The 24,319-nt window shown below is 48.4% G+C and overlaps 3 protein-coding genes across 6 annotated transcripts in view; 2 read left to right on the forward strand and 1 right to left on the reverse strand.

Annotated features, from left to right (window-relative positions):
* Window positions 1–281: 281 nt before the first annotated feature.
* On the forward strand, window positions 282–2,427 carry LOC311316374 (phosducin-like; the record flags this gene model as incomplete). Its single annotated transcript, XM_084447215.1, has 4 exons — window positions 282–292; window positions 1,147–1,208; window positions 1,429–1,568; window positions 1,912–2,427. 4 exons carry the CDS (start codon window positions 282–284, stop codon window positions 2,425–2,427), a joined length of 729 nt encoding a protein of 242 aa, XP_084303341.1.
* Window positions 2,428–3,743: 1,316 nt separating this feature from the next.
* On the reverse strand, window positions 3,744–11,596 carry odr4 (odr-4 GPCR localization factor homolog). Of its 3 annotated transcripts, none has more exons than XM_084447371.1 (15): window positions 11,543–11,596; window positions 11,194–11,401; window positions 10,919–11,038; window positions 10,591–10,746; window positions 10,392–10,487; window positions 10,130–10,236; window positions 9,243–9,279; window positions 9,010–9,153; window positions 8,619–8,720; window positions 7,468–7,524; window positions 7,246–7,374; window positions 6,993–7,080; window positions 5,056–5,241; window positions 4,230–4,361; window positions 3,744–4,015 (listed from the first exon to the last, which is right to left on the reverse strand). In XM_084447371.1, exons 3-15 carry the CDS (start codon window positions 11,015–11,017, stop codon window positions 3,948–3,950), a joined length of 1,401 nt encoding a protein of 466 aa, XP_084303497.1. In that variant the 5' UTR covers window positions 11,018–11,038; window positions 11,194–11,401; window positions 11,543–11,596; the 3' UTR covers window positions 3,744–3,947. The 3 variants fall into 3 exon arrangements, with proteins under 3 accessions (XP_084303497.1, XP_084303498.1, XP_084303496.1); XM_084447372.1 differs by having other exon boundaries at window positions 10,919–11,033; window positions 11,188–11,401; XM_084447370.1 differs by having other exon boundaries at window positions 11,188–11,401.
* Window positions 11,597–11,804: 208 nt separating this feature from the next.
* The window catches only part of tpra (translocated promoter region a, nuclear basket protein), a 23,049-nt gene continuing 10,534 nt past the window's right edge, over window positions 11,805–24,319 (forward strand). For both annotated transcript variants that reach the window (XM_084446702.1, XM_084446703.1), the window contains exons 1-29: window positions 11,805–11,965; window positions 12,884–12,988; window positions 13,189–13,253; window positions 13,368–13,455; window positions 13,722–13,825; window positions 13,940–14,104; window positions 14,290–14,382; window positions 14,600–14,680; window positions 14,798–14,885; window positions 15,185–15,322; window positions 15,485–15,579; window positions 15,938–16,135; window positions 16,359–16,466; window positions 16,606–16,859; window positions 17,722–17,888; window positions 18,738–18,871; window positions 19,090–19,238; window positions 19,404–19,566; window positions 19,809–19,943; window positions 20,221–20,361; window positions 21,274–21,475; window positions 21,575–21,642; window positions 21,826–21,990; window positions 22,128–22,268; window positions 22,426–22,542; window positions 22,661–22,864; window positions 23,410–23,606; window positions 23,832–23,979; window positions 24,155–24,292. In XM_084446702.1, the coding sequence (XP_084302828.1) occupies window positions 11,815–11,965; window positions 12,884–12,988; window positions 13,189–13,253; window positions 13,368–13,455; window positions 13,722–13,825; window positions 13,940–14,104; window positions 14,290–14,382; window positions 14,600–14,680; window positions 14,798–14,885; window positions 15,185–15,322; window positions 15,485–15,579; window positions 15,938–16,135; window positions 16,359–16,466; window positions 16,606–16,859; window positions 17,722–17,888; window positions 18,738–18,871; window positions 19,090–19,238; window positions 19,404–19,566; window positions 19,809–19,943; window positions 20,221–20,361; window positions 21,274–21,475; window positions 21,575–21,642; window positions 21,826–21,990; window positions 22,128–22,268; window positions 22,426–22,542; window positions 22,661–22,864; window positions 23,410–23,606; window positions 23,832–23,979; window positions 24,155–24,292 (4,002 nt within the window). In that variant the 5' untranslated portion in view covers window positions 11,805–11,814. The remainder of the gene's footprint in view (window positions 11,966–12,883; window positions 12,989–13,188; window positions 13,254–13,367; window positions 13,456–13,721; window positions 13,826–13,939; window positions 14,105–14,289; window positions 14,383–14,599; window positions 14,681–14,797; window positions 14,886–15,184; window positions 15,323–15,484; window positions 15,580–15,937; window positions 16,136–16,358; window positions 16,467–16,605; window positions 16,860–17,721; window positions 17,889–18,737; window positions 18,872–19,089; window positions 19,239–19,403; window positions 19,567–19,808; window positions 19,944–20,220; window positions 20,362–21,273; window positions 21,476–21,574; window positions 21,643–21,825; window positions 21,991–22,127; window positions 22,269–22,425; window positions 22,543–22,660; window positions 22,865–23,409; window positions 23,607–23,831; window positions 23,980–24,154; window positions 24,293–24,319) is intronic.

Consider the following 24,319-nt stretch of genomic DNA (forward strand, 5'->3'; position numbering starts at 1 on the left):
AGATCTGGATCAAATACTGTCAGATCAAATGCACCCCAAGTATTTGCAAATAGTATTTGACCCAATACGTACACATTGTTCTGTTAACCGCTTCAGTTACCGCGGGCAACAAGAAAGTTCTTAAAAAGACGCATGCAACTATTTACATGAAGGACAGACGGTCAGTTCAGAAGACAGAGGACATGGTTGATAAGAAAGGAGAGACCGAGAGCTACACTGAGAAAGAGGGGGACAGAGAGAGGGAGAGAAAGAGAGACGGACAGAGAGAAAGAGAGACTCAGATGTCGTCAATGTATCCCGACTAATCTAATTTGATAACAAACACGTTGGAGGACAGGACATGTCGGCAAAGAAAAGTCAAACTCAAGTATTTGTAATGTGGTAATCTGATAATCTGAATCTCTATGGTGACAAGTAGAGGGGTGGTTCTCAGGGCTGTAATCAAGTTGCTCACAGTGAAATATTGGCCTTATGTTGCCAAAAAATGTCAGAAATCCACCTATTACTAGGTTCTTTGGAGTAATTCTCAGATGTTTGATAGATATGGGTCCTGGCATGCTGTTGTTGCTATAGAGAAGGTAGGAGGATAGAGGATTATCAAGGCTTATAATGGATGTGTGGCTGAGTCTATGACAATCGTCATCAGCCACCACACACAAACACACACAAGCACATCCGCTCAGCAGTCCCCCACACACACACACACACGCACACACACACAGCCACTCACCAGCCCCACAAACACACACAGCCACTCACCAGCCCCACAAACACACACACACACACACAGCCACTCACCATCCCCACAAACACACACACACACGCACAAACGCAGCCACTCACCAGCCCCACAAACGCGTACGCACATAAACACCAACACAAACTCAGCACCACCACAAACACACTCAGCATGCGTGCACACACTCTTTGCGTCAGATGCAGTTGTCATCAGATAGTGTGTTCGTCATGCTGATAATCTGAACTCTGTCATAGTCTTACCCATCTGTTGGGCAATATAGACCAATATAGAAAGGCACAGGACCTGATCCTAGATCAGCTCTCCTACTCAGAGTAAATAAAGGGTCTGAGCTCCCTCAACCTGGCGTGTGTGTATTTCTGTGCGTCTCATATCTTTGTCTGTTTCAGCAGCTCCAGGATGGCCAGCATTTCCAGCCAGGAAGAGGAGGTGCCTGTGCCAATTCAGACAGGTATATCTGTGTGTGTGTGTGTGTGTGTGTGTGTGCGCGCAAGATAATAAACTCATGCATATTTCTCCTACCGTCTCTGCTGGACCTTCCAACTGATCTTTAGCTTCTGTTATAACATTATTTTGCTGATACTAAACGTTGATCTACTTTTAATATTGGTGTGTTTGTGCTTGTGTGTGTTTGTGCTTGTGTGTGTTTGCGCTTGTGTGTGTTTGCGCAGGTCCTAAGGGCGTGATCAATGATTGGCGCAGGTTCAAGCTGGACAGCGCCGACGCCATCGTCCCGCCCAGTAAGAAGGAGCTGCTGAGACAGATGTCCAACCCCCAGAGTGACGACTTCAAGGAGAGATCCACCCGCAAGGTACAGCACGACTAGTCGACCACACCTAAACCAACATTGAACCACACATCAACCAACATTGAACCACACATCAACCAACATTGAGCCGAACCCAAAGCTTCACACACCTCAACTAACATTGAACCACACATAAACCAAACTTCACACACAACTCAACCGCAAGGTAAAGCACCGCTACTAGGAACCACAACCACTAATAAACCATTACATTAGTTATTTAGCTGATGCTTTTATCCAACGCGACTTACAATCCAACGCGATTTACAGTAATTGCATAATCATATAATTGCATAATAGCTGCATAATTGCATAACCACTCCTCATCCCCGTGGCTCCTCTCCAGATGAGTGCTGTGGAGTACCAGATGATCCACGAGGAGGATGAAAAGTGCCTGCGGCACTACAGGAAGCAATGCATGCTGGAGATGCACGAGCGCCTCAGCTTCGGCCCCACGTTCGACGGCGTCCACGAGCTGGCGAGCGGCGAGGCCTTCCTGGAGGTCATCGAGAACGAACACCGCCTCACGCTGGTCGTCGTCCACATCTACAAGGACGGGGTCAAAGGTTGCGAGTTGCTCAACTCTTGCCTGGACTGTCTGGCTGGCGAATACTCCGGCGTCAAGTTCTGCAAGATTGACGCCGTCGCCACGGGCGCCGGCGAGCGTTTCCCCGACGACGTACTGCCCGCTTTGCTGGTGTACAAGGCCGGGGAGTTGCTGGGCAACTTCATGTCGGTGACGCGGCAATTTAACGAGGAGTTCTTCGTCACGGACGTGGAGGCGTTCCTGAACGAGTACGGGCTGCTGCCGGAGAAAGAGTTAACCACCTGCCACGACGACGAGGGGGGCGATGTGGAGTAGAGGGGAGGACACACACGCAGTACACACTCACACAGTACAGACACATACACAATACACACATGTAGTACAGACCAAGGTTATAATAGTTTTGCTTTTTTCATTAGTTTTTATTTTTATATCATTTTAACTTTTTGTTTTCAATTTCAGTTTAGTTTTGATTAGTTTTAAAGCAGGTTTGCTAGTTTAGTTTATTTTTTATTAGTTTCAGTATTAGTTTTAGTTTTTTTTCCTTCTGCGCTAGCCTCGTGAGACCATCCTGATCTTGTGAGCTCACGTTGTTTCAATCTGTGTGAAATAAACCATCTGGCGCATGTCACTTCTGTGCAGGGGCACACCAAAAAAAGATGGATTTCATAACCAGCCAAAAGACTAGGCTTACGTATGAAATGAAAAAGACTAAAACTAAGGACATTTTCTCTATAATTTTAGTTTATTTTAGTTAGTTTTTTTAAACACACAATACAGTTTTAATTAGTTATCGTTTTTTTGTAAAGCGTAGTTTTTATTTTTATTTCAGTTAACTAAAATGTTTTTTCACACCTAGTTTCAGTTTTTTAGTTAGTTTTCGTTAACTATAGTACAGTAACCTTGGTACAGATACACGTGGTACAAACACGCGCGCACAGCCACACACATTCTACAGGCTACAGAGTACCCCGTTACCATAGGAGATCACTACAAACACAGCAATGAAAAATGGAGGCAAAACAGCCAACGTAAGGGCAGTTTCAGCTATATTGGACACCGTTAAAGCAAACCGCGTTCGCTCATCTCTTCCACGTCTGTGGGAGGGATAAACAGTGAACAAATGTTAACGTTTCCCCCCGACTTGGTTGACTTTGTATGAATGACTATGTAAACAGGTCTCAGGGCTGCCAAGTTTGACCAAATGTTTCGATTTTTTCTCTAAGTCACAAGCACCCCCCCCCCACACACACACACCTCCAGGTAGATTTGGGTAGCGTTCTTTGAGCGCAAAGGACGACTAGGAGGCGAGATTTGCGTTCTTTCAACTAATTTCAAAATAAAGGTTCCATAAACGTTGAACTGCTAGTATCTGTGGGTTGGTCATTTCTCCGCGTGAGAATTGTGTAGTGTAGCGTGTGAGCGTGAGAACAGGCTGAAATGCGCGTGTCTCACGCTCAATGCGTGAGACTTGGCAGCGCTGAGGCCTGGAATGTCAAGCATACTACAGTAGCCTAAGCTAGGAGTGACTGTAGTGATTATACACACTGTGACAACATCCTGATAAATGATACATGTGAATATAAAGAACCACAGCCAATTTGAACCGATGAGTTTATTTCAATCTTTAAATAATCTTAAACATTAAGAATTTATATGAAAATAAATATGAAGCCATGTTGCTACAGACCGTTTCAACCATGCTTGTTCAATTAAACGTAAACAATGCAATTTATTGAGAATCAACATCTCTGAAATAACAAAAATAAGAGTTTGTGTTTACGTGGGTGTATGTGTGTATGTATGCATGTGTGTGTGTTGCATGTGTGTTTATGTCAATCACTTAGGTACAGCAGCGATGTCGCCGTGGCGAGCAGGGCAACAGCAGCTGCCATAGCAACGCCTAGACAAAACAGGAGAGTGTGTGTGAGTCAGGAGTCGGGTATGAGCCGGCCGAAACACTCACAGGTACTGTATGTCACATACATTACAATAAGACTGGTAATGTTTACATAGGGGGTCATGTCTACATGATTCACACCCAGACCCCCCCACCCACACACACCCACAGTCACAGACAAACAGACGGACACACCCACACCTCTAGCAGTACATACCAGCGTAGTACTGGGCGTGGCTCTGACTCTTCGGGGGGGTAGCAAGCGCGGCGACGCGGTCGGTTTCAACATTGGGCTTCCCTTCCTCCGGATCCTCCCTCTCCGGTTCCCCTGGACTCAGAGACGAGGGTTCTAAGCACGGAACACACACGCAAGCACGCACCGCCACACGTTTACTGGTTATTAATATATAATTCCACTACATCTAAGAGGGTACGTTATAATCGCTCACATCATGACAGGTGAGCAAAACATGATGACATCACCTCTTTGCCATCCTGGTCAGAGAATTAATGTGTCTGAGAATGAGGCGTGTGTGTGGGTGTGAGCATCCCAACTGAAACTGTTGGCATTCCTGTAGCACTGATAGCAGGGCTTGTGAGATGAGTGGGCCTGTGACGGTTCTGTGGGAGAGGCAGGCGTGATCTAACCTCAGATAATGGACACCACACACACTTCCTTCTCCATATACAAACAGCTTACCTAATATAGACACACACACACGTAACAGGGCTACTCACATCAAAAGCCTTGTTTCAAGCGCGCATGCACGCGCACGCACGCACGCACACACGCACACACGCGTACTGATGGCCTGCACTTATATAGCACATTTATCCAAATAACTTTACAATGGCCTTTCTCATTCACACACGCGTTCTCATTGGGAGCATTCTGAGGTTCAGTGTCTTGCCCAAGGACACTTCGACATGGAGGGACATGGACAGGAGGAGGCGGGATTCAAACCACCATTCCCTATGATCATTGGACGACCCGCTCTACCTCCTGAGCCACAGCCGCCATGTCGCTTGTCATTGTGACCGACCTGCGCTGACTTCCTGTGTGGCGTCGATGTCTTCCGGGGGCGTGTCCCAGTCCAGCATCTCTTTGATTCGTTCGCTCACGTCCGTCACACACTCGTCCGGGAACATGTAGTCACACACACACAGTCCTCTGCACGGTGACGGGGCAAACACTCTCCTGGGCAGCACTTGCTGGCCGCTTGTCGGGCCTGTGTGTGTGTGTGAGTGTTTGTAAGTGTGTGTGTGTGTGTGTGTGTGTGAGAGAGGGAGAAAGGGGGGTAGGGTTTGGGGCAAGGAAGGAAGAAGTGTTACTGTACGTCCATGGATGTATTAAAACTTGGTTACATCGCACATGTTGATATTTTTAGGCTGTTTCAAAGGCAAATGAACTGGCTTGGAAATCCAAGCCATGCATTGAGAGTGATTTATTTTCGCAAGCGAAAGTGACGCAAGCCAACCAAGGTCGATGACTTCTGAATAACAGCCAAAGAGATATTCCGGTTTTGGCTCTTTTTAAAATCACGCTGCCTGTATGAAGCTGACACTCCAATACTGCTGGGTTTTTCCTGCATGGAGAATATTTTGGCACCCCCCAATGGAAAATCACCAGAAATGCTAAAAATTGAGAATAAAAATAGCAATTCAAATCCTCTCCGAATGTGTTTGATAGCTTGTTTCAAGTGCAGCCCATCCCTCTTTCTTGCATTGTCCATGGTTTGGACCACTAGTAATCAAGATCATTAATAGACAGGTTATCAGTATCTTAAACATTTTGGTGGTTTCCCTTGTCTTGAGTTTATATTGAAAACTTTAAATTGAATGCCAAACATGGGAAACATATCCCTAATGCTAATGTTTGAGGAAATACAATAAGAACAAGACCAGGTTGACGTGTACAGTACAAGTAACGACTTATCAACTCCGTGGAACTCGCTGTGACTCCAAATAAAGCAGGAATTACAAGCGAAATGTCACTTCCTTGAGGCCAAGGAGGAGACGTCTAACGACGGAGTCAGAAGGAAGTTTAATATTGCACAGCCTTGCCTCAAGGAAGTGACACATTTCGCTTGTAATTCCTGTCAAAGTGAGTTACAGAATAAAGGTGGCGCTATAGACTGGTCTATGCTTGTTCATAATACAGCATGATATTACTGAACTAATATAGATCAGTCTACAGCGCCACCTAGTGGTCTTTACATCCGTTACCGAACCCAGTGACGGGTGAAATTCTGTTCTAGTGAGAGAGAATCCACCATTACCGGTCCTCTCCTGAACAATGGTTCCAGTTCATACATCCATACCTCTGTCATCCCCGTCCACTTAACATTCCCTAACCCTAACCTCTACTCACGTTACCTAACTCTAGCCTATACTCAACATTACCTAACCCTGGTAACAGCATCCTGTTCATACATATCCTCTACTCTGTGTTACAGCGTGGTGTTGATAACCTTATGTGTGGTTATAGTATGGTTATAGTGTGGTTATAGTGTGGTTATAGTGTGGTTATAGTGTGGTTATAGTGTTGTTATAGTGCGGTTATAGTGTGGTTGTAGTGTGGTTATAGTGCGGTTATAGTGCGGTTATAGTGCGGTTATAGTGCGGCTATAGTATGGTTATAGTGCAGTTATAGTGTGGTTGTAGTGTGGTTATAGTGCGGTTATAGTGTGGTTATAGTGTGGTTATAGTGTGGTTATAGTGCGGTTATAGTGCGGTTATAGTGCGGCTATAGTATGGTTATAGTGCGGCTATAGTGCGGTTATAGTGCGGTTATAGTGTGGTTATAGTGCAGGTATAGTGTGGTTATAGTGTGGTTGTAGTGTGGTTATAGTGCAGTTGTATTGTGGTTGTATTGTGTTAGTGTGGTTAGTGTGGTTATAGTGCGGTTATAGTGTGGTTGTAGTGTGGTTATACAGTAGTGTGGTTATAGTGTGGTTATAGTGTGGTTGTGATACATTACCTCTGTCCTGTCCCTCGTTCATTAGCAGGTCCTCCAGCAGCATCTCCACTCTGCTGGTCACCGTGGAGATGATGTCCCTCTTTATCAGCTGGCCGGGAGAGAACACACACAGCAAAGACACACACACACAACATCAGACAGGTTTGTGTGTGCATGTGCTTGTGTGTAATAGTGTGCATGTGTTTGTGTGAGAGAGAGAGAGAGAGAGAGAGAGAGAAAGAGAGTGTGTGAGTGTGTTTATATTCTCCCGTACCTCTGAAGCGAGCTTGGCTCTGGGTTTGTTGTTGTGGAGGAAGGCTCGACAGCTGACCACCCCCCTCAGCCTGACGGACCCCTCACACACCTGGACCTGCGCAGTGGTCTGCTCCGGCTGGGGGGCAGTCTGGCCACACAAACACACAACAGCTTGAGTAATGGCAGTTCTGATTCTTATTCTATGACATGGTGGATCCTCTGTGCCATGTGACTGTCTTACCGCCGTGACAAGGAGCTGGACAGTGAAGGTCTGCTGGACTGTCCTCACATTCCTCTTCTGAACACAAACATCATCCACAGGTTATAAAACTATTATCATCCTGTCATAAGCTGGTTATAACCCTCCAAGCGTGTAGTTATAGTACATGTACAGTACTACTGTATGCAAAAGTCTTAGGCCACCACCAAAGAAAATAATGTATAAAGCTATTTATCTGGGTGGTAAGTGTTCATTTGCTTGTAAAAAATATGTTATAAAACATTGGAATAAAAACAAATAAACATTATTACAAAAAAGTAATACAAATATCTTAAAGGAGTAGTAAAGGGAAAATGCATGTTTAGCCCTGTTCATATACATATACATATCAACTAGAATCTTACTTCATGGCAAATTATATGTCAGAACGCCAACTAACACCTAGGTGAGTTTCCTATCTTTGAAATCGAGAGTTTAACATGTTTTTGAATGATTTTTCAAGATGCCTATCCACATCCATTGTATGACCAAAACTGTGGTAGAGCAATTATCAACTTTCTCGAAAATGCTAGCTTTGTCAACGTTTTGATCTGAACCATTGTATATGATCATAAGTAACCTTAAAACAGGGCTAAACATGCATTTTCACTTAACTACTCCTTTAAGAATAAAAAAAAAACATCAGTAGCTGTCCATGGTAGGTTGGCAGTCTGAAGAGAATCTGAGGCTCTCTGTGAATTAAAAAATAACCTTTATTGAATCATGAACCATAATATGAATTTCTTGTTTTTAAAAAGAAGTTGGTATTTTGTGTGGCCTCCCTTAAAACACAAAGTTTGCTTTGGTACAGTGCTGTCATTTTAGTAGTCCTGTGGTAAATGCTTTCCAAGATTCTTGTAGGATTACAGATGTTATTATTATTATTAATGTCACTGTATTGTTATATAGTGTTTTTACTAGCAAATAAGCACTTACTGTCCAGATAAAAAGCTTTCAACAATTTTCTTAGGGGCCTAAAGACTTTTGCACAGTACTGTAAGTGTGAAGTAAAAGTATTTAGTGTACGTTGTAGTATAGGATGTAAGTCTGAAGTATACGTGTACAGTGTATGTTTGTAGTATAGAGTATTTCATTTGAAGTGTACGTGTTGTAGTGTAAAGTGTGTAATTAACCTGTCCTCCTCCTCCCCCCAGTTCCGCGTCCTCAGGCAGACTTCTGCCGTTGAGCAGACAAACCCCGGCCTCAATCTGGTGTGCCCACGTCTGGAGTCCCTCCTGTATCACAGACCAGCAACATCAGTTCCAGCTTACCTGAGGTTCCTGTAAACCTGTAACCTGTACTGTTCGCTGTAAATAGCAGAGGTGCAAACCGATCACAGGTGAAAAAGGTGACAAACATGCAAAAACATACACACAGATCAAACAAATGACCTATTTTGGATTAAAAACAGGTATTTTCACCTAAAGGTGACAAGTCTGCACCCCTGAAATAGACTATAAATAGCTCAAGACATGGTGGACTTGACTGTTTGTGTGTGTATGTTTGTGTGTGTGTGTGTCTAACCTTTATGCATCGCTCCATGTCCACAGGTGTCAGGTGTGTACTGGTCAAAGGCACAAGCAGGTCCAGTTCTACAGAACACACTAGCATGGACCATGACAGACAGACACCCGGCTGGTACTTCCAATCAGCTGGCTTGGCTGAGCTCTGAAACAGGATCAGGAACAGGAGAGGATATGAGAGGAAAAGAGAGGAGGAGAGGAGAGGAGCTTTAGAAGGTTTTGAAGCCAACTGACCTTCGGGTCTCCGACATCAAAAGTCCTGCAGACGACTCTGTATTTGAGGAGTTAAGAGAAGAAGCTTCACCAGACTAGAGGACAATAACCCAAACCCTGACCTAGCCTTGTAGCTACGGGTAGCATGATGGTTCTACCGCTCTGGCGTGCATCGCGTCGCCAGCTCCCCGACAGCCAAGAGCTGCAGAATCTGAGGTAACCTGATCTGCTATTGGTTGCTGCTTCGGCGATGTCGCTGCTATTTTGCATAAAGTTGAACTCTGCCCAACTTCAAATCTACGCTCAGATCGCTGGTATCGCGTCGCTCGCTGCCGCTGAGGCGTCTGTCGCCCTATGTCGGCAGCTTCCATTGAGAATGAATGGCAGCCGTCCGCTCTCGTCGCCCAAGTCGCTCGCTGTGTGAGTACACAGTTATCATCAATCAATCAATCAATCAATCAAAGCTTTATTTGTATAGCGCATTTCATACCCAGAGGCAACACAATGCGCTCATCTAATGTGTTCCTGTATGTCCTGGGGTGAGTTCAGCCCCAACAAAATGTTGCAAAACGTTTATTGAAATGGAATCGGTGGTGCGATGAACACCTTGTGTGTTATGCAAGGGTTGCAGCTATGGTAAATGGACTGCACTTATATAGCCCTTTTATCCAAAGCTCTTTACAATGGCCTTTCACTCACCCCTTCACACATATCCACACACCAATGGTGGCAGCTGCCATGCAAGGTGTTAGCCTGCTCATTGGCAGCAATTTGGGGTTCAGTGTCTTGCACAAGGACACTTCGACATGTGGACAGTAGGAGGCGGGATTCGAACCCTTATATTGGCCCAGTGCCCTCCCCATCCTGCTAGCTCAGCTGGCCAATCAGAGTTTAGCATTGAAGGATACTTCCTGGTTTTGGAGCAGATGTGAAGCGTGACTCTGTCTGTGATGTCATCCTCCGAGAGGCTCCACAGACGACCCCGGGAAATGAGCTTGTCCACCGCAAACACCAGCTACAACACACATGTATATTTTTAGTGTGTATGTGTCTAGTGTTGATGGGTGTGTGTGTGTGCCTTGCATTGCATGTATGTGTGTGTGTGTTTGTGCCTTGAATTTTGTGTGTATATATTCAACGAATGAATGCATTTGTGTGCGTGGTGCTGACCCGACGCAGTGTGTTCTGAGCCTCCTTGGCCAGCTCAGGCGGCATGAGAAGGAACACGCCCAGAACTGACAACCCTCCCGGCAACATCCTGGATACCTGAAACACACACACACACACGATAAACTCAATGAATTGGACAGTATTTGCAAATGGTATTTGACTGAGGCATGTGACTATTAGAATGTTACAATCGACTGACCTGTCGAGCATGCTCAGTCACCCACTCCACATCCAGCTCATCCAATGAGCTGCCAGCTCTCCTGGTGCTGGGGTTCTGACCCCGCCTCTCATCTCCCTGGGAGTCCCTCTGTGGCGTCCGCACAGCCAGGACCACAAAGTCCTTTTGAACAGCACTCTATCACACACACACACACACACACACACACACACACGGCATTACCCCCCAACACAAGCACACACCGTCACATGCAACTCATGTCCGGGAAGTTGCTCAGGGGAGGGGCTCCATCATCATCAACATCTGAGGGAATCGAACCCCGGGTCGCCATCACCACTAGGTGTCTCACCTGACCGAGCAGCAGCCCGGTGATACTGGAAGCTCCCGCTGCAGTGAGACTGGACAGGTACTTCTGCACCTGCTCCTCGACAATGTAGCCTCGCCCCATCGTCGCCTACCAGTACCTGACCTAGACATCGGGAAAGAAGCTTACGCTAATATACACACGCGCGCGCGCGCGCGCACACACACACACACACACACACACACGCACACACACACACACACACACACACGACTGATGAAAATGTAACTAACATCGAAACGTTAGTCTTTTACCTGCACCTAATAAAACGGTTTGAACTGCCCGTGTGCTTCTGTCCTTCTCCTGAGATGCACCGGTCTGCCCATAGAAGCCGTCGCGCGACAAGGACACCGACACCTTCTCCTTCTTCTCCTTCTTCTCCTTCTTCTTCTTCTTCTTCTTCTTCTTCTTCTTCTTCTTCTTACACGTACACACCTCCTTGCTGGTCCATATGGTTGCTACCCGGCACTACCAAAAGCGCCACAGAATTTGAAACAAACATTCACAGCTTCACAAGCTTTGAAGCCATGAACAAATTCGTAAAAAGGTTTCAGTAAGCTGAGATTACACCCGTAGTTGTACCTGCTTGGTTGGTGTGAGGTAACTTACCACTTAATATCAAAAGTTAGTGAATGTTGAGTTGACATACAGCCAGAGATAACGGCGCGGTAATTATGGGTCACTGCAAACGGAGTAACAGGATTGGTCGATATATGAAATCAACCATGAGGCACCGCGCTCTCTGTTATGTAGTCGCATACTGATGTCGTTGTGTGCTTCAATTTTCGCCACTACTGACCCTAGCGTTGTTGCCCTACTGCTAGCAGCTAGCTAGCTAGCGAGCTTTTTGAGATACTTTGTCATTTTCGAGTTTGGGGGAGATGGCGAGTCTCCTGCTTCACGTTCTGGAGCGGACGGAGCTGAACAAACTCCCCAAAGCGGCTCAGAACAAGCTGGAGAAGTTTATCACCGACCTGCGGAATGAAAACGACTCGCTCAAGACGCAGCACGAGCGGTTCAAGGCGGACTGTGGTAAGGCCGGGGTGTACAGTGGGGTGGTAAGGCCGGGGTGTACAGTGGGGTGGTAAGGCCGGGGTGTACAGTGGGGTGGTAAGGCCGGGGTGTACAGTGGGGTGGTAAGGCCGGGGTGTACAGTGGGGTGGTAAGGCCGGGGTGTACAGTGGGGTGGTAAGGCCGGGGTGTACAGTGGGGTGGTAAGGCCGGGGTGTACAGTGGGGTGGTAAGGCCGGGATGTACAGTGGGGTGGTAAGGCCGGGGTGTACAGTGGGGTGGTAAGGCCGGGGTGTACAGTGGGGTGGTAAGGCCGGGGTGTACAGTGGGGTGGTAAGGCCGGGATGTCCAGTGGGATCTATGCTAGCTAGCTAACTATGCTGACTTTCGGCTAATGGCAAACTAACTTGCTGTTGTATGGCAACTCAAATTACAAGTGAACTGAATTGGCTGTGGCAATGTTGATAGAGATCTGATGCATTGCTGACCCTCACAGGACTCGCGCTCGCCAATGTATTTTCACCAACCCTAGCTAGTTAGCTTGCATAGCTAAAGTACGTGTGTTCACATACAAGACAGCTTTAAACCCGGCCTTAGTTAAAGTTAGTAGTTGCTCTGTTCTGAAACTGGAGCCTTGAAGAATTCTCATGTCAAATCTTTAGAACTGGGAAGGCAGTTGTAACTGTTTAAAACTGTCTTGGATGTTGTAAGTCAACTCAGCTTAGCTTTACACTTTTCTAGCAACGTGTTTCTACACTCCTGTGCAACCTACCTATCTGCCTCCCTTTTTAAGGTGACCTCTAACAATATTAGATGTAAACAATACTAATTTCAGTGACTTCTCCAAAGAAGGAAGGTTGCATCTCAAAGACTCCAACCTTGGTCGTGGCCTTGCTGGACTTCTGTGTAACTCGTCTGTCCTCATATCTGTGTCTACAGAGCAGCAGTACTTTGACGTGGAGAAGCGTCTGGCAGAGAGTCAGGAGCAGATCATAGCTCACACCCGGGATGTCCAGATGCTCAAAGAGCAGAACAGAATACTAAGTAAGTCCTCTAGCTTGCAGGCTGTTACTGTAGTTCTCCTGTTGGCATGTAGAAGATACTACCTTGTACCTGTATTTACTTCATACAGACTTTCCAACTCTGAGTACTGTAACTACTCCTGCGGGGTCTGTAGCCATTTGTCATCCTGTTTCTCCAACTGTGGAGGTAAGACATCGGCTAACTGTGTCCCCCCCATGCAGGCGAGGAGCTGAGCAGTGTGAAAGGTGTTGATGTGGAACCAGCAGAGGACAAACCAGCAGTGCAGGTGACACACACAAAAACACACACGCAAGCATGTAGGCCCACTCAGACACATCTACACCAACATGTCATCAGCAAACCCTATGTAATCTAACCGTAAATAAACTGTCCGCCCCAGACCAAGGCCAAGTATGAGATCGAGGCTGAGAGGAGGGAGCTGGCTCGTCTGCTGGAGAAGAGAACTCAGGAGGTGGAAAACCTCACTGGTGAGACTTCTGCTCGCTTCTAACCAGTACAGTAGCAGGGGAGTGTAGTGGAGGGTATATAGAGGTAGAGTATACCTACTTTGTTTTCCAAAGACACAGTATTCCCACTTCTGACTACTAATGTAAAAACAGCAAATTAGCTTTTAGCGTATACCACCTTTAGTCACCACTACACTTGCTTATAAGATATTTATAACATCAACACATCAACAGCACTGTAATAATAACGCAGTAATAACATCTGTGTGTGCGTGCTCCTCCTCCAGAGGATGTGAAGCGTCTGAATGACAAGCTGGTGGAGACCAACACAGCCAAGGTGGAGCTGCAGCTCAAACTGGACGAGATCCAGTCCTCTGAGGTCTCCATACAGGTGGGGCCTAGTGGACACGCGCGCGCACACACACTCTCACACTCACACACACACACTAACTCACTCACTCACTCACTCACACACACACTCTGACGTGTGTGCCTGTGCACGCAGCACCGTGAAAAGCGCACGGAGCAGGAGAAGGAGCTGCTGCAGAGCCAGAACACCTGGCTGACCTCCGAGCTCAAGCAGAAGACGGAGGAGCTGCTCGCCGTCACCAGGGAGACGGGAAGCCAGCTTCTGGAGCTGCGGTGCAGTCTGGAGGCCAGCAAGAACCAGGTACATCCCTGGACCAATCACAGCATTGCTTACTGGATCTAAAAGAGTGATGAGAGAAGCATACTAGAAGAGGAAGAGCTGGACTTAAGTTCTTACTCACAGTCTCTCTCCCTCCCTCTCCCCCATTCTTCTCCCTCCCCCCCTCCTCTCTCCCACCTCCCACCTCTGTCCCCTGCCTCCCTCAGGTGACCAGACTAGAGAGCCAGGTGTCCTCCCTCCAGCAGACCAGCGAGACGCAGCAGAAGAGGGCCGAGGACCTCATGACTAAACTGAAGGAGGTTCGACAGAAACCCCTCCACCTCCTACAGGCCGCCATTATCACCGCCAGGGAACTTTCTGTGTAGTGACCACTGATCTCTTCTCTCTGCTCCTCTCTCTCCCTCCTTGTCTATATGCCTGGTTGTCTGTCTCTCTCCAACTCCGTCCGTTCGTCCCTCCCTCTCTCCCTCTCTCTCTCTCTCTCTGTCTCTCTCTTTCTCTCTCTCTCTCCTCCAGTCTAAGGACCAGCAGACTGCCATGGAGGAGAAGTACCGTAATGAGATGAACTCTCACATCAAACTCTCCAACTTGTACAAGGTCAGTTCTGAGGCCAGCTATAACAGTTATATACAAAGCTATAACTGTATTGGGCTAGGAAGAGGTGTGTTTGTGTACATAGCCTTTCATGTGGTAATTCCAGTGTGTGTCCTGCAGGGGGCAGCGTCGGATGCAGAGGCCAAGGTCAAGGAGCTTCACAGCGGTGTGGGGGAGCTGCACAAGCTGGTGAAGGACTATGGAGACGGTGAGACAGAGACACACCTGCATCACACTACTACAGCCGGGTTCACACACAGCAGCCAGATGAGACGCTAGTTTTAGAACATCCGCTCCGTTGTGAGTCTTTCCATAAGAGTTGACATTTTGAATCTTGAATCGGCTTTAAACCAAGTAGGCAGCTAAGAAACAGTCACTTTTTTATTTTTTTATTCAAAAAATCTTCGGCTGTTTTATGTGAACCCGGCTTGATACGCGTAAGTGAGGAGCATGGGCTATGGCGTGTGTGTGTATGTTTGACTGAGGACGTCATGGTTACTCCGACAGCCAATAAGGTTCTGGAGAAGAAGGCGTCAGAGCTGGAGGGGTCAAAGGTCAAGCAGGAGGCGGAGCTTCGGGAGAAGATCAAGAAGATGGAGAAGGAGGTGGAGAACGCCAACCTGAGAGCCTCTGACAAACGCAGGAGTAAGAGATCATACACACACACAAACACACGAATATGAGGTAACGTGCACACACACAGGATTAAAAGGTTCACACACACATTCACACAGGTCAGCTGGTTGCTTGTTTTAAAGTGTGTGTGTGTGTGTGTGTGTGCGTGTGTGCGCGCGCGTGTCCCTGCAGGTGTCCCAACTCTGACTGAGGAGGAGCTGGACTCGATGTGTCCCACTGCAGCTGCCGTAGCCAAAATAGTCAAACCTGGGATGAAGTTCATGGAGGTGATGAGAGAAGGGTTCTTGTAGAGTTCTAGAATATAGGAGACTAGTGTAGAGTTCTACAGTTCTGACTGGTGGTGTGTTCTGGAATGAAGGAGACTAGTGTAGAGCTCTATAATGTTTAGTGGTGGAGAGTTCTAGAATGTTGAGGGGTGTAGAATTGTTCTAGAATGTTGACTAACCCTAGTGTTCTAGAATAGAGACTGGTGTAGTGTTCTAGAATGGATATTGGTGGTGGGTGTTAGAATAAATGGGATTGGTGTAGTATTCTAGAATGAAGAATATAGTCAGAGACCCAAGAATGTTCTCGGCATGTTCATGTGTTATTCCAGTCACAAATAACCCCCCTCCCCTCCTCCAGTTGTACAATGCCTTTGTTGAGGCTCAGGACGAGCTGCAGCTGGAGCGCCTGGAGACGCGCCGCGTGACCCGTGTCCTGGATGACATCGTCCTGGAGGTGGAGTCCAAGGCCCCTGTCCTCAGACGCCAGCGAGAGGAGTACGAGAGCATGCAGAGGTCCATGAACTCGCTCTGTACCAAACTGGAGCAGGCGAGAATGGTGAGTGTAGGAGAGGATGGATGGATGGATGGATGGTGGAGAGGGGGATGAAGGGAGAGGATGGAGGGAAGGATGGATGGATGATGGAGAAGGGGATGAAGGGAGAGGATGGAGGGAAGGATGGATGGATGGTGGAGAGGGGGATGAAGGGCAGAGATGGGAGGGAGTGAGGGTCCGTGGGTCTGCAGGGTTCTGACTGCAGATCCTGTCTGTGTGTGTCCAGGAGATCCACCAGCTGCAGAAGGAGAGGGAGGAGGCCCACCAGCGTTGCTCCACCCTGGAGAGAGACCACCAGAGGACAGAGAGGCAGCTGGAAGACACCTGTCAGCAGGTAGCATACCTAACGCACCCCAACCCTATCACTAATCACACCCTAACCTTTCACACGCCCTGACCTTAACACTCATCATCTTATAGTTAAGATCAGAGTTTACTGTACTGACTGCTTCCTCTCTTGCTCTCTCACGCAGGTGCGTGTTCTCCTAGTGGAACTGGAGGAGTCTCGCGGGAACCGGGTCGTCAGGGACGACGGCAGCTCCGCCGCCATCAGCAGCAGCTCCGACTCGGAGGTCATCAGCCCGCGCCGCCCTGAGGTCATAAACCCGCGCCTGCTGGAGTTCCGCAGCGTGGAGGAGCTCCAGAGACAGAACCAGAGCCTCATGGGAAGCCTGAGGGAGCTGGAGGAGCAGAGGGACAGACAGCAGAGCCAGGCCGTCTCCGAACGGTAGTACTCATGTCGTTTTATTATAGTATTAGTGTAGAAATCATTAAATTCTACTGTAGTATTATGTCGTTTAAATATAGTATTAGTGTGGTACACACTACTGTAGCATTTGCTCTAGTATTAGTACTTGTAACGTAAGTATTACTGTTAAGGCTGTGCATCTTCTCTGGTCTCACGATTCGATTACGATTACAATTATCCTGTCAATGATTCGATTCGATGCACAATGATTCAATAATGATGCATTGCATCCTCAATTTTCTATATTACTGCACATGGCTTGTCCATGCCATCAACCGCTCTCACTTGTCACTGGCTAGCTATGGATATTCAGTGTAACGAGAGGCCAAAAATCAATATTTGTTTTAATGCCCAAACTAGCGGACTTTAAGATCGCTAACGTTTTTAGCATAAGTCAATGGGGATTAACATAGCGAAAATTAGCATCGCGGATCTGACGGAGTGAGAGACTGAGACGTGATGAAATAAAAACTACTTTCGGCTCATGATACACTGTAGCTGCATACATACTGTAACCACAGTTTTCTATCGTCGCCTTAATATTTAGCTAGCTACCTCTTGCTAGCTACCAGGAAGTTATTTACCAGGAAGTTATTTACAACTTAAGAACTTAATTGTCCAGCCGAGGCTGGAAAATCAACAAGCAATGTTAGTAGGCTATAATCAATCATGCACTGTCAATGTATCGATGCAGAATCGTCCACGTCTTTATCGCGATGCATCTTAGAAACGTTTAATTTCAACACCCCTAAGTAGTGTGTAGTTTTATGACACTGACTGTGTGTGTTTCTGTTTGTTTGTGTGTGTGTCTGTATCTGTGCGCTTGTTGGTCCGTATGCAGTGTGTCTGAGCTGGAGAAGACTCTCCAGCAGGCCCAGAGTGACCTGGAGCAGCTGAAGGAGCAGCGGAACCAGCAGAAGCAGCTGGCCGACTCCAGCGCCCGCCAGCGAGACATGTACCTCATCCTGCTGTCCCAGACCACCGGCTTCAACCTGCCTCCCACGCCGAGTATGACCTCACTAGAACCTGAACTCAGATTACGATGTACTCTCATGTCCTCCTGACAACATCGCCTCAACTATCACTACAGCCCTCAACTCTCACTACTATCACTACAGCCTAACCCAAACCACGAAGAAGCATCTGCTTCCTGTCATATTTTACTCTAACCTGACATCTGAAATGTCAACTCGGTGTCAATTAAAAATCCTGGGAGCATATTTCTGGTGTGCAGACTCTGCTTTTCCTGATGAGTTAGTTTTTCTGTCCAGCACCTTTTAAACATTTTTGATGTGCGTGCCTTTGTCCAATTTTCTACACTAACCTGACGTGCGTGACTCAGCCATCTGGGAAGGCTTTGTTGAAAACTGTTTGGAAAAGGGAAAGCACTTTCAAAACTACTAGGCTGGTGATTTGGTGAACCATCCGTCTATCACCGCCTTATCACGGAAAAATCAAATTCTTACCGCAGCCAGTCGGGAGAAGAGCGAAAACATATTTTCCTCAGAAAAGCCTTCAGTGCCGTTCTCTTCTCTTCTTTCAATGAAGAGATACTCTCCAGTTCAGATGTAGCTGATCCTGTAGCAGCTATACTCCAGGAGACACCATTGTTGTTTTGGAGCAAACAGTTGCCTCTCGCTGTCATCACGCCTATACCACACTCGGCGTAGCTGCTAGTATTTCCACAAACAACTCTGATTGGCCAGATCAGTCTCTGATCTAGCACAAACGGATCTCTATCAAGCTTTGCCAGACTGATGATTGGAGTGAAACAACATGAGCACGCAAGATCAGGATGTTCTCACAGGGCTAATTTTACGCCCCCCCCCCCCCCCCCCCCCGCTCGTCTTTCCCTAGGTGCTACAGCGGAGGTCGCCCCCCAGCCCCCCGCCCCCGGCCGGCCCTCTGTCCCCGCCACGCGCACCACCCCTACCAGGGCGGCGGCCACAGAGTCCACCCAGACCGCCCAGGCCAAGGCTGCTCTCAAACAGGTCAGACACACCTACACACACACACACACATACAGAACTGTGATTCAAAATCTACTTAATGTAACGCCAGACTGTTATTAAAGGCTAGGTTTACTGAAGACACACGGGTGTCGTTCAAAATCTACTTCATGTAACGCTAGACTGTTGATAAAGGATGGGCTTTCCTGAAGACAATCTTGACTAAGTGTGAGACTGTGACGTGCCCGTGTCCCTCCCAGCTGAACGATGCGTTCACCACCTACAAGAAGGAGAAGGCAGAGAATGACCGGATGCTGAACGAGACCAACGACCGTCTGCAGAAGCAGCTGTCTGAGCTACGCTCGCAGAAGGCCAAGCTGTCCTCACAGCTCGAGTTCAACTCCAAACGGTAACTAACTCGATAACTATCCAGCTAACTGTACAGCTAGCATGCTATATAGCTAGATAACTAATTAACTATAGTAAGTAACTATTACAGCTAATAACATCTTGTTGATGAGTAGGCAGTGCCTGACTTTGTGTGTGCGTGTGCACGTGCGTGTGCCTGTGTCAGGTATGACATTCTGCAGGAGACCGTGAGCGCCTACCGCAGGCAGATGGCAGCGCTGCAGGAGCAGAGTCAGAAGACGTCCGCCACCGCGCAGAACCACGAACAGATCATCCACATCATGACACAGGACCTACGCGCAGCCAATGAGAAGCTGGCACTGGCCGAGGTGAGGGGTCAGCGGGTGGTGTGAGAGGATGGAGGGGGATGGGGAGAGAGAGAGAGGGATGGGGAAAGAGGCAGAAACATCGTGGAGGGATGGAGAGATGCAGCGATTAGCGTTCTCTGTCAACTGTTGCGGAGGAAGTAACACAGAAATAAAAAGAATGTAGATTAGGATAAAGATCACGAGTTCTGTCTCCTTCCTGTTTCCCTTCCGTCCTTCCTCGACCCCCCTCCTCCCTCCGCTAGGTGAGGGTGGTGAACCTGTCGAAAGAGAGGGACATGCTGAAGCAGGCGGAGACCAGACTGGACCGCGAGAAGGAGGCCGTGATGGCCGAACAGCGCAACCAGAACCTGCTGCTCACCAACCTCAAGTCTATACAGGTACACACACACACACATACACACACACACTACAGATGTACACACTATACAGGTACTGTACACACACCACAGATGTACACACTATACAGGTACACACACGTACACACACACACACTTTAAACAGGTACACGAATGCTCACACGCTCATGCCTCTAAACAAATACACACAAACATCTTCTAACCCAGTTCTCTCGCGTGTGTGTGTGTGTGTGCGCGTGTGCGTCTGTGTGTGTGTATGTATGCGTGCGTGCGTGCGTGCGTGCGTGTGTGTGCGTAGCTGACCATGGAGCGCGCTGAGACGGAGACGCGTCAGCGTCTGCACAGCCAGATGGAGCGTCTCGAGAAGGAGCTGACTCTGCTGAAGACCAGGCTGGAGCAGGAGGTGGAGCAGAGACACGCGCTGGGACGCAGCCACGACGTAAGGCCTGTATAGAGATACACACACACACACAGATATACACACACACGCACACAGAGATATACACACAGATACACACACACACACACACACAGATATACACACACACACACACACAGATACACACACACACAAATACACACACAGATATACACACACACACACACACACACAGATATTGTCGTGTATTAATTTGATTAGGCCCTAATTAGACCCAACCCTTTGTTCTAATCAAGATGATATTATACATGTCTATTGAATAAGAGAGTTCAAGCCAGAGCAGCAGAATAGTATCAGGAGAGTTTTCATGAGGGAGGGGGAGTCACGAGGAGAATCATGTGAGACACCAGGTGGTCTCACAGAACGAGAAAAAGAAACGTGGAAACAAGAATTTGAAACATTGAAATCAGATAACATTGATTCAGGCAAGAAACATTAAAACAACATAGCGTGGGAAAGCAGGTGTTCTCACATAAACGAGACTGAAAATGGGTTGTGGTCAAGCTAGAAGGGCGGGGATAACCCAGAGAAGGTATATAAGACGCTGTCACAAGTCAGTCTGTGTGTCATCTCTCGAGAGCCCACCGGTCTTATTGTCTGTTACTGCTGAACACGCAATATGCAAGTTGCATCGGATCCAAGTGTTACCAGTGCCTTATTGATTTGACTTCAACTACTGACCAAAGAACTTTGAAGACTTTAAACAGCTAAAGGCGTCATACACGTCAATATACACACACATGAACGCACACACACACAGATACACACACACACACAGTCATTGGTGATCACTTGGAAGTCCATTATGAATGTTCGTCTTGGGGTTTGTAGCTCCCGTTTGTGGGTCTTCAGACGCGCACACACACACACACACACCAGACACACCTCTCTCACTCCTCTTCATTTTCCCAGGCCCAGCTTCTGGAGGCTAAGAAGCAGCTGGAGACCCAGAATGCATTGCACCAGAAGACCAAGGATCTGCTGAAGAGTGCAGAGCAGCAGGCCGCCAGCCTGAGACAGCAGCTCAGCCAATCAGAGACGTCCGCCCAGACTCAGACCCTGACCCCTCAGACCCCCGGACAGGGGAGGGGGGGCATCAGAGCGGCCCTTAGAGGTGGGTGACGGTACTGCAGCTGGACAGAGGGGGGAGGGAGGGAGAAGGAAAAATACAGAGGGCCTCATTGACGTCGTGTGTGTGCGTGTGTGTGTCCAGCTCCAGGCCCAGCAGCTCAGACGCAGTCTCCAGCCGGCCAGAAGACCCTTGCCCAGACTCAAGCACAGGTACAATGTTTATTCTTATCATCTGTTACCATTAGCACCATATTCTATTACATTATTTCGGGCGAAATGTGTTATATGAATAAAGTAGTAGTATTGAGTAATTGATTTGGTGATTGGTTGATCAGTTGGCTGATTGATTGGTGGTTGGCTGATTGATTGATGGCTTGATTGGTTAATTGACAGGTGTCTCAGCTGGAGCGTGAGCTGGAGGAGGTCAGAGGTCGTCTGCGGCAGGCGGAGGAGCAGAGCGGCGAGCTGAGGGAGCGGCTGAAGAGCGCCAGCGACAACGTAGAGCAGTACCGCGGCGTGGTGCTCTCTCTGGAGGAGAACCTCAACAAAGAGAAACAGGTAGCTGGCAGGAAGTGATGTCACACGCCTCCTCTACTTCCTGGGGTTGGACTAGCTGGACACGTATAGAAATGACCGGTGTTTAATTCTCTCTCACTTTTTCTCTCCCGCACTTCCTCCCCCCTCCTGCCCCTTAGGCTCGCTCCCCGATTGAGGCCCGTCTGAAGGAGGCGCAGGAAGTGACCCGGCAGCTGGAAAAGAAGCTGTTGGAGGCGGAGAGGGAGAAGCAGGAGGTGGTGGAGGAGAAGAGGAAGGCTGTGGTGAATGTGGAGAAACAGGTAGAGGAGGAGGAGGAGGAGAAGAAGAAGAATGAGACGGTTAAAGTGATGTTTCTTCGGATTGGTCATAAGAGAGGTTCTTGATGGCGTTACTTGTCTCTCCTCCTCTCCTCCCTTGTCTCTCCTCCTTCCCCGCCTCTCCTCCTCCAACCCCCAGGTGGCGGAGCTGAAGAAGAGCATAAAGAACATGCAGACTGAACTGCAGGAGGCGCTAGAGAGAGCTACGGCTGCCGTCACCCAGGAACGGAGGGCCACACAGGACAGCCTGGATCAGGTAAAACACACACACACACACACACACACACAATGTGTCACATAGACATAAAACAGCACACAGAGAAGCGCCTGACGTCTCCCCCCGCGCCTCCCGTGCCGGTCTCTCTGTCCCGCAGGCGCGCCTGACGGCGGAGGCGCAGAGTAAGTACGAGCGGGAGCTGATGCTGCACGCGGCCGACGTGGAGGCGCTGCAGGCGGCCAAGAGGCAGGGCCAGCAGGGGGCGCAGTCGCGCAGGCAGCTGGAGGAGCGCGCCCAGAAGGCCTCAGCCCAGCTGCAAGAGGGACGCACGGCCTGGAGCCAGCAGGAGAAGAGACTCAAGGTAGAGGGGGAGGACGAGGAGGGAGGTAAGGATGGATGGATGGAGGGAGGGAGGGAAGGTATGGAAGAGGTGGAGGACGAGGAGGGAGGGATGGAGGGAGGGAGGGAAGGTAGGGGAGAGGTGGAGGACGAGGAGGGAGGGATGGATGGAGGGAGGGATGGAGGGAGGGAGGGCTTGAAGCTCGCTAGCCAGGTTGTTGGGATTGTTGGGATTATTTTCTATTGACTCTCATATACATTGATGATCCTGTTTTGATTTTGCTGTATAAAGAACAAAGCTGTCTGCACTCTGCAGTAAGACATCCCTGCTACTGACTCAGGTGTATTAAGTATGGAAAGAAGGTGGAAAAGTGTTGAACTATTGGAAAACATGTTTTAAACAAATGTCCACTAGAGTTCTCTGAAATCTAATCGTGTAAAATTATCTCATCTGTACCTGGGTACAGCTAGACTCAGGAATGTCTATGACACCATTAGAATTCATAGTCATTTCAGTAGGCGTTTTGACCTCTGTGACCCTGCTGTCTGCCCCACCCCCCCTCCCAGGATGATCTGTCCAATCAGCAGCGCCGTGTGGATGAGCTGCAGAAGCAGAACGAACTGCTGCACCAACAGGTGGAGGAGCTGGGAGCCAAGATGGCCGCCGCCGCGCAGCAGTCGCAGCACCAGCATGGAGACAGCAACCCCAACCTGAGCTTCTCAGAGGAGGGCAAGAGCCACCAGCAGATACTAGACATACTTAAGTAAGGAGCTCAGTAGGGGACGCCTTTTGTTAGTTATTCATTCATCCACCTCTGTCAATTCAACAGACTAATAAAGTATTTTATTTCCTAAAATAGAGGAACCTGAGGAACTTGTTAAGTTACTAAAACAGTGCTCATCCATCTGTGTGTGTGCATGCGTGGGTGTGTGTGTGCGTGTGGGTGCGTGCGTGCGTGCGTGCGTGTGTGTGTGTGTGTGTGTGTCAGGTTCGTGCGGCGGGAGAAGGAGATAGCGGAGGCGAGGGTTGAGGTGGCGGAGGGAGAGGCTCTTCGGCACAAGCAGCGTCTGGAGCTGCAGGAGAGAGAGATGAAAGAGCTGCAGGACAACCTCAGCACCGAGAGACACAAGATGCAGGTGGGGACACACACACACACACACTCATACACACACACAAACATACACACACACATACACACACACATACACCCTTTAACGTAGTTTTCCCTCTGTTCACCCACATATTAAAACCATGTCCATATCGTCTCGTTTGTGTGTGTCTGTGTGTGTGTGTGTGTGTGTGTGTGTCCAGATGACAGCAAAGACCCTGGCCCAGCAGGACGAGAAGATGAGGAGGATGGAGAACGTCAGCATGCTGGCGGAGACCAACAAGATGCTGAAGCAGGAGAGAGAGAGGCTGGAGCAGGAGCTGCAGCAGACCCAGGCCAAGGTCCCTGACTAACGCAACTAACAACCA

The sequence above is a fragment of the Borostomias antarcticus genome (assembly GCF_949987555.1).
Source record: "Borostomias antarcticus genome assembly, chromosome: 12".
NCBI lineage: Eukaryota > Metazoa > Chordata > Actinopteri > Stomiiformes > Stomiidae > Borostomias > Borostomias antarcticus.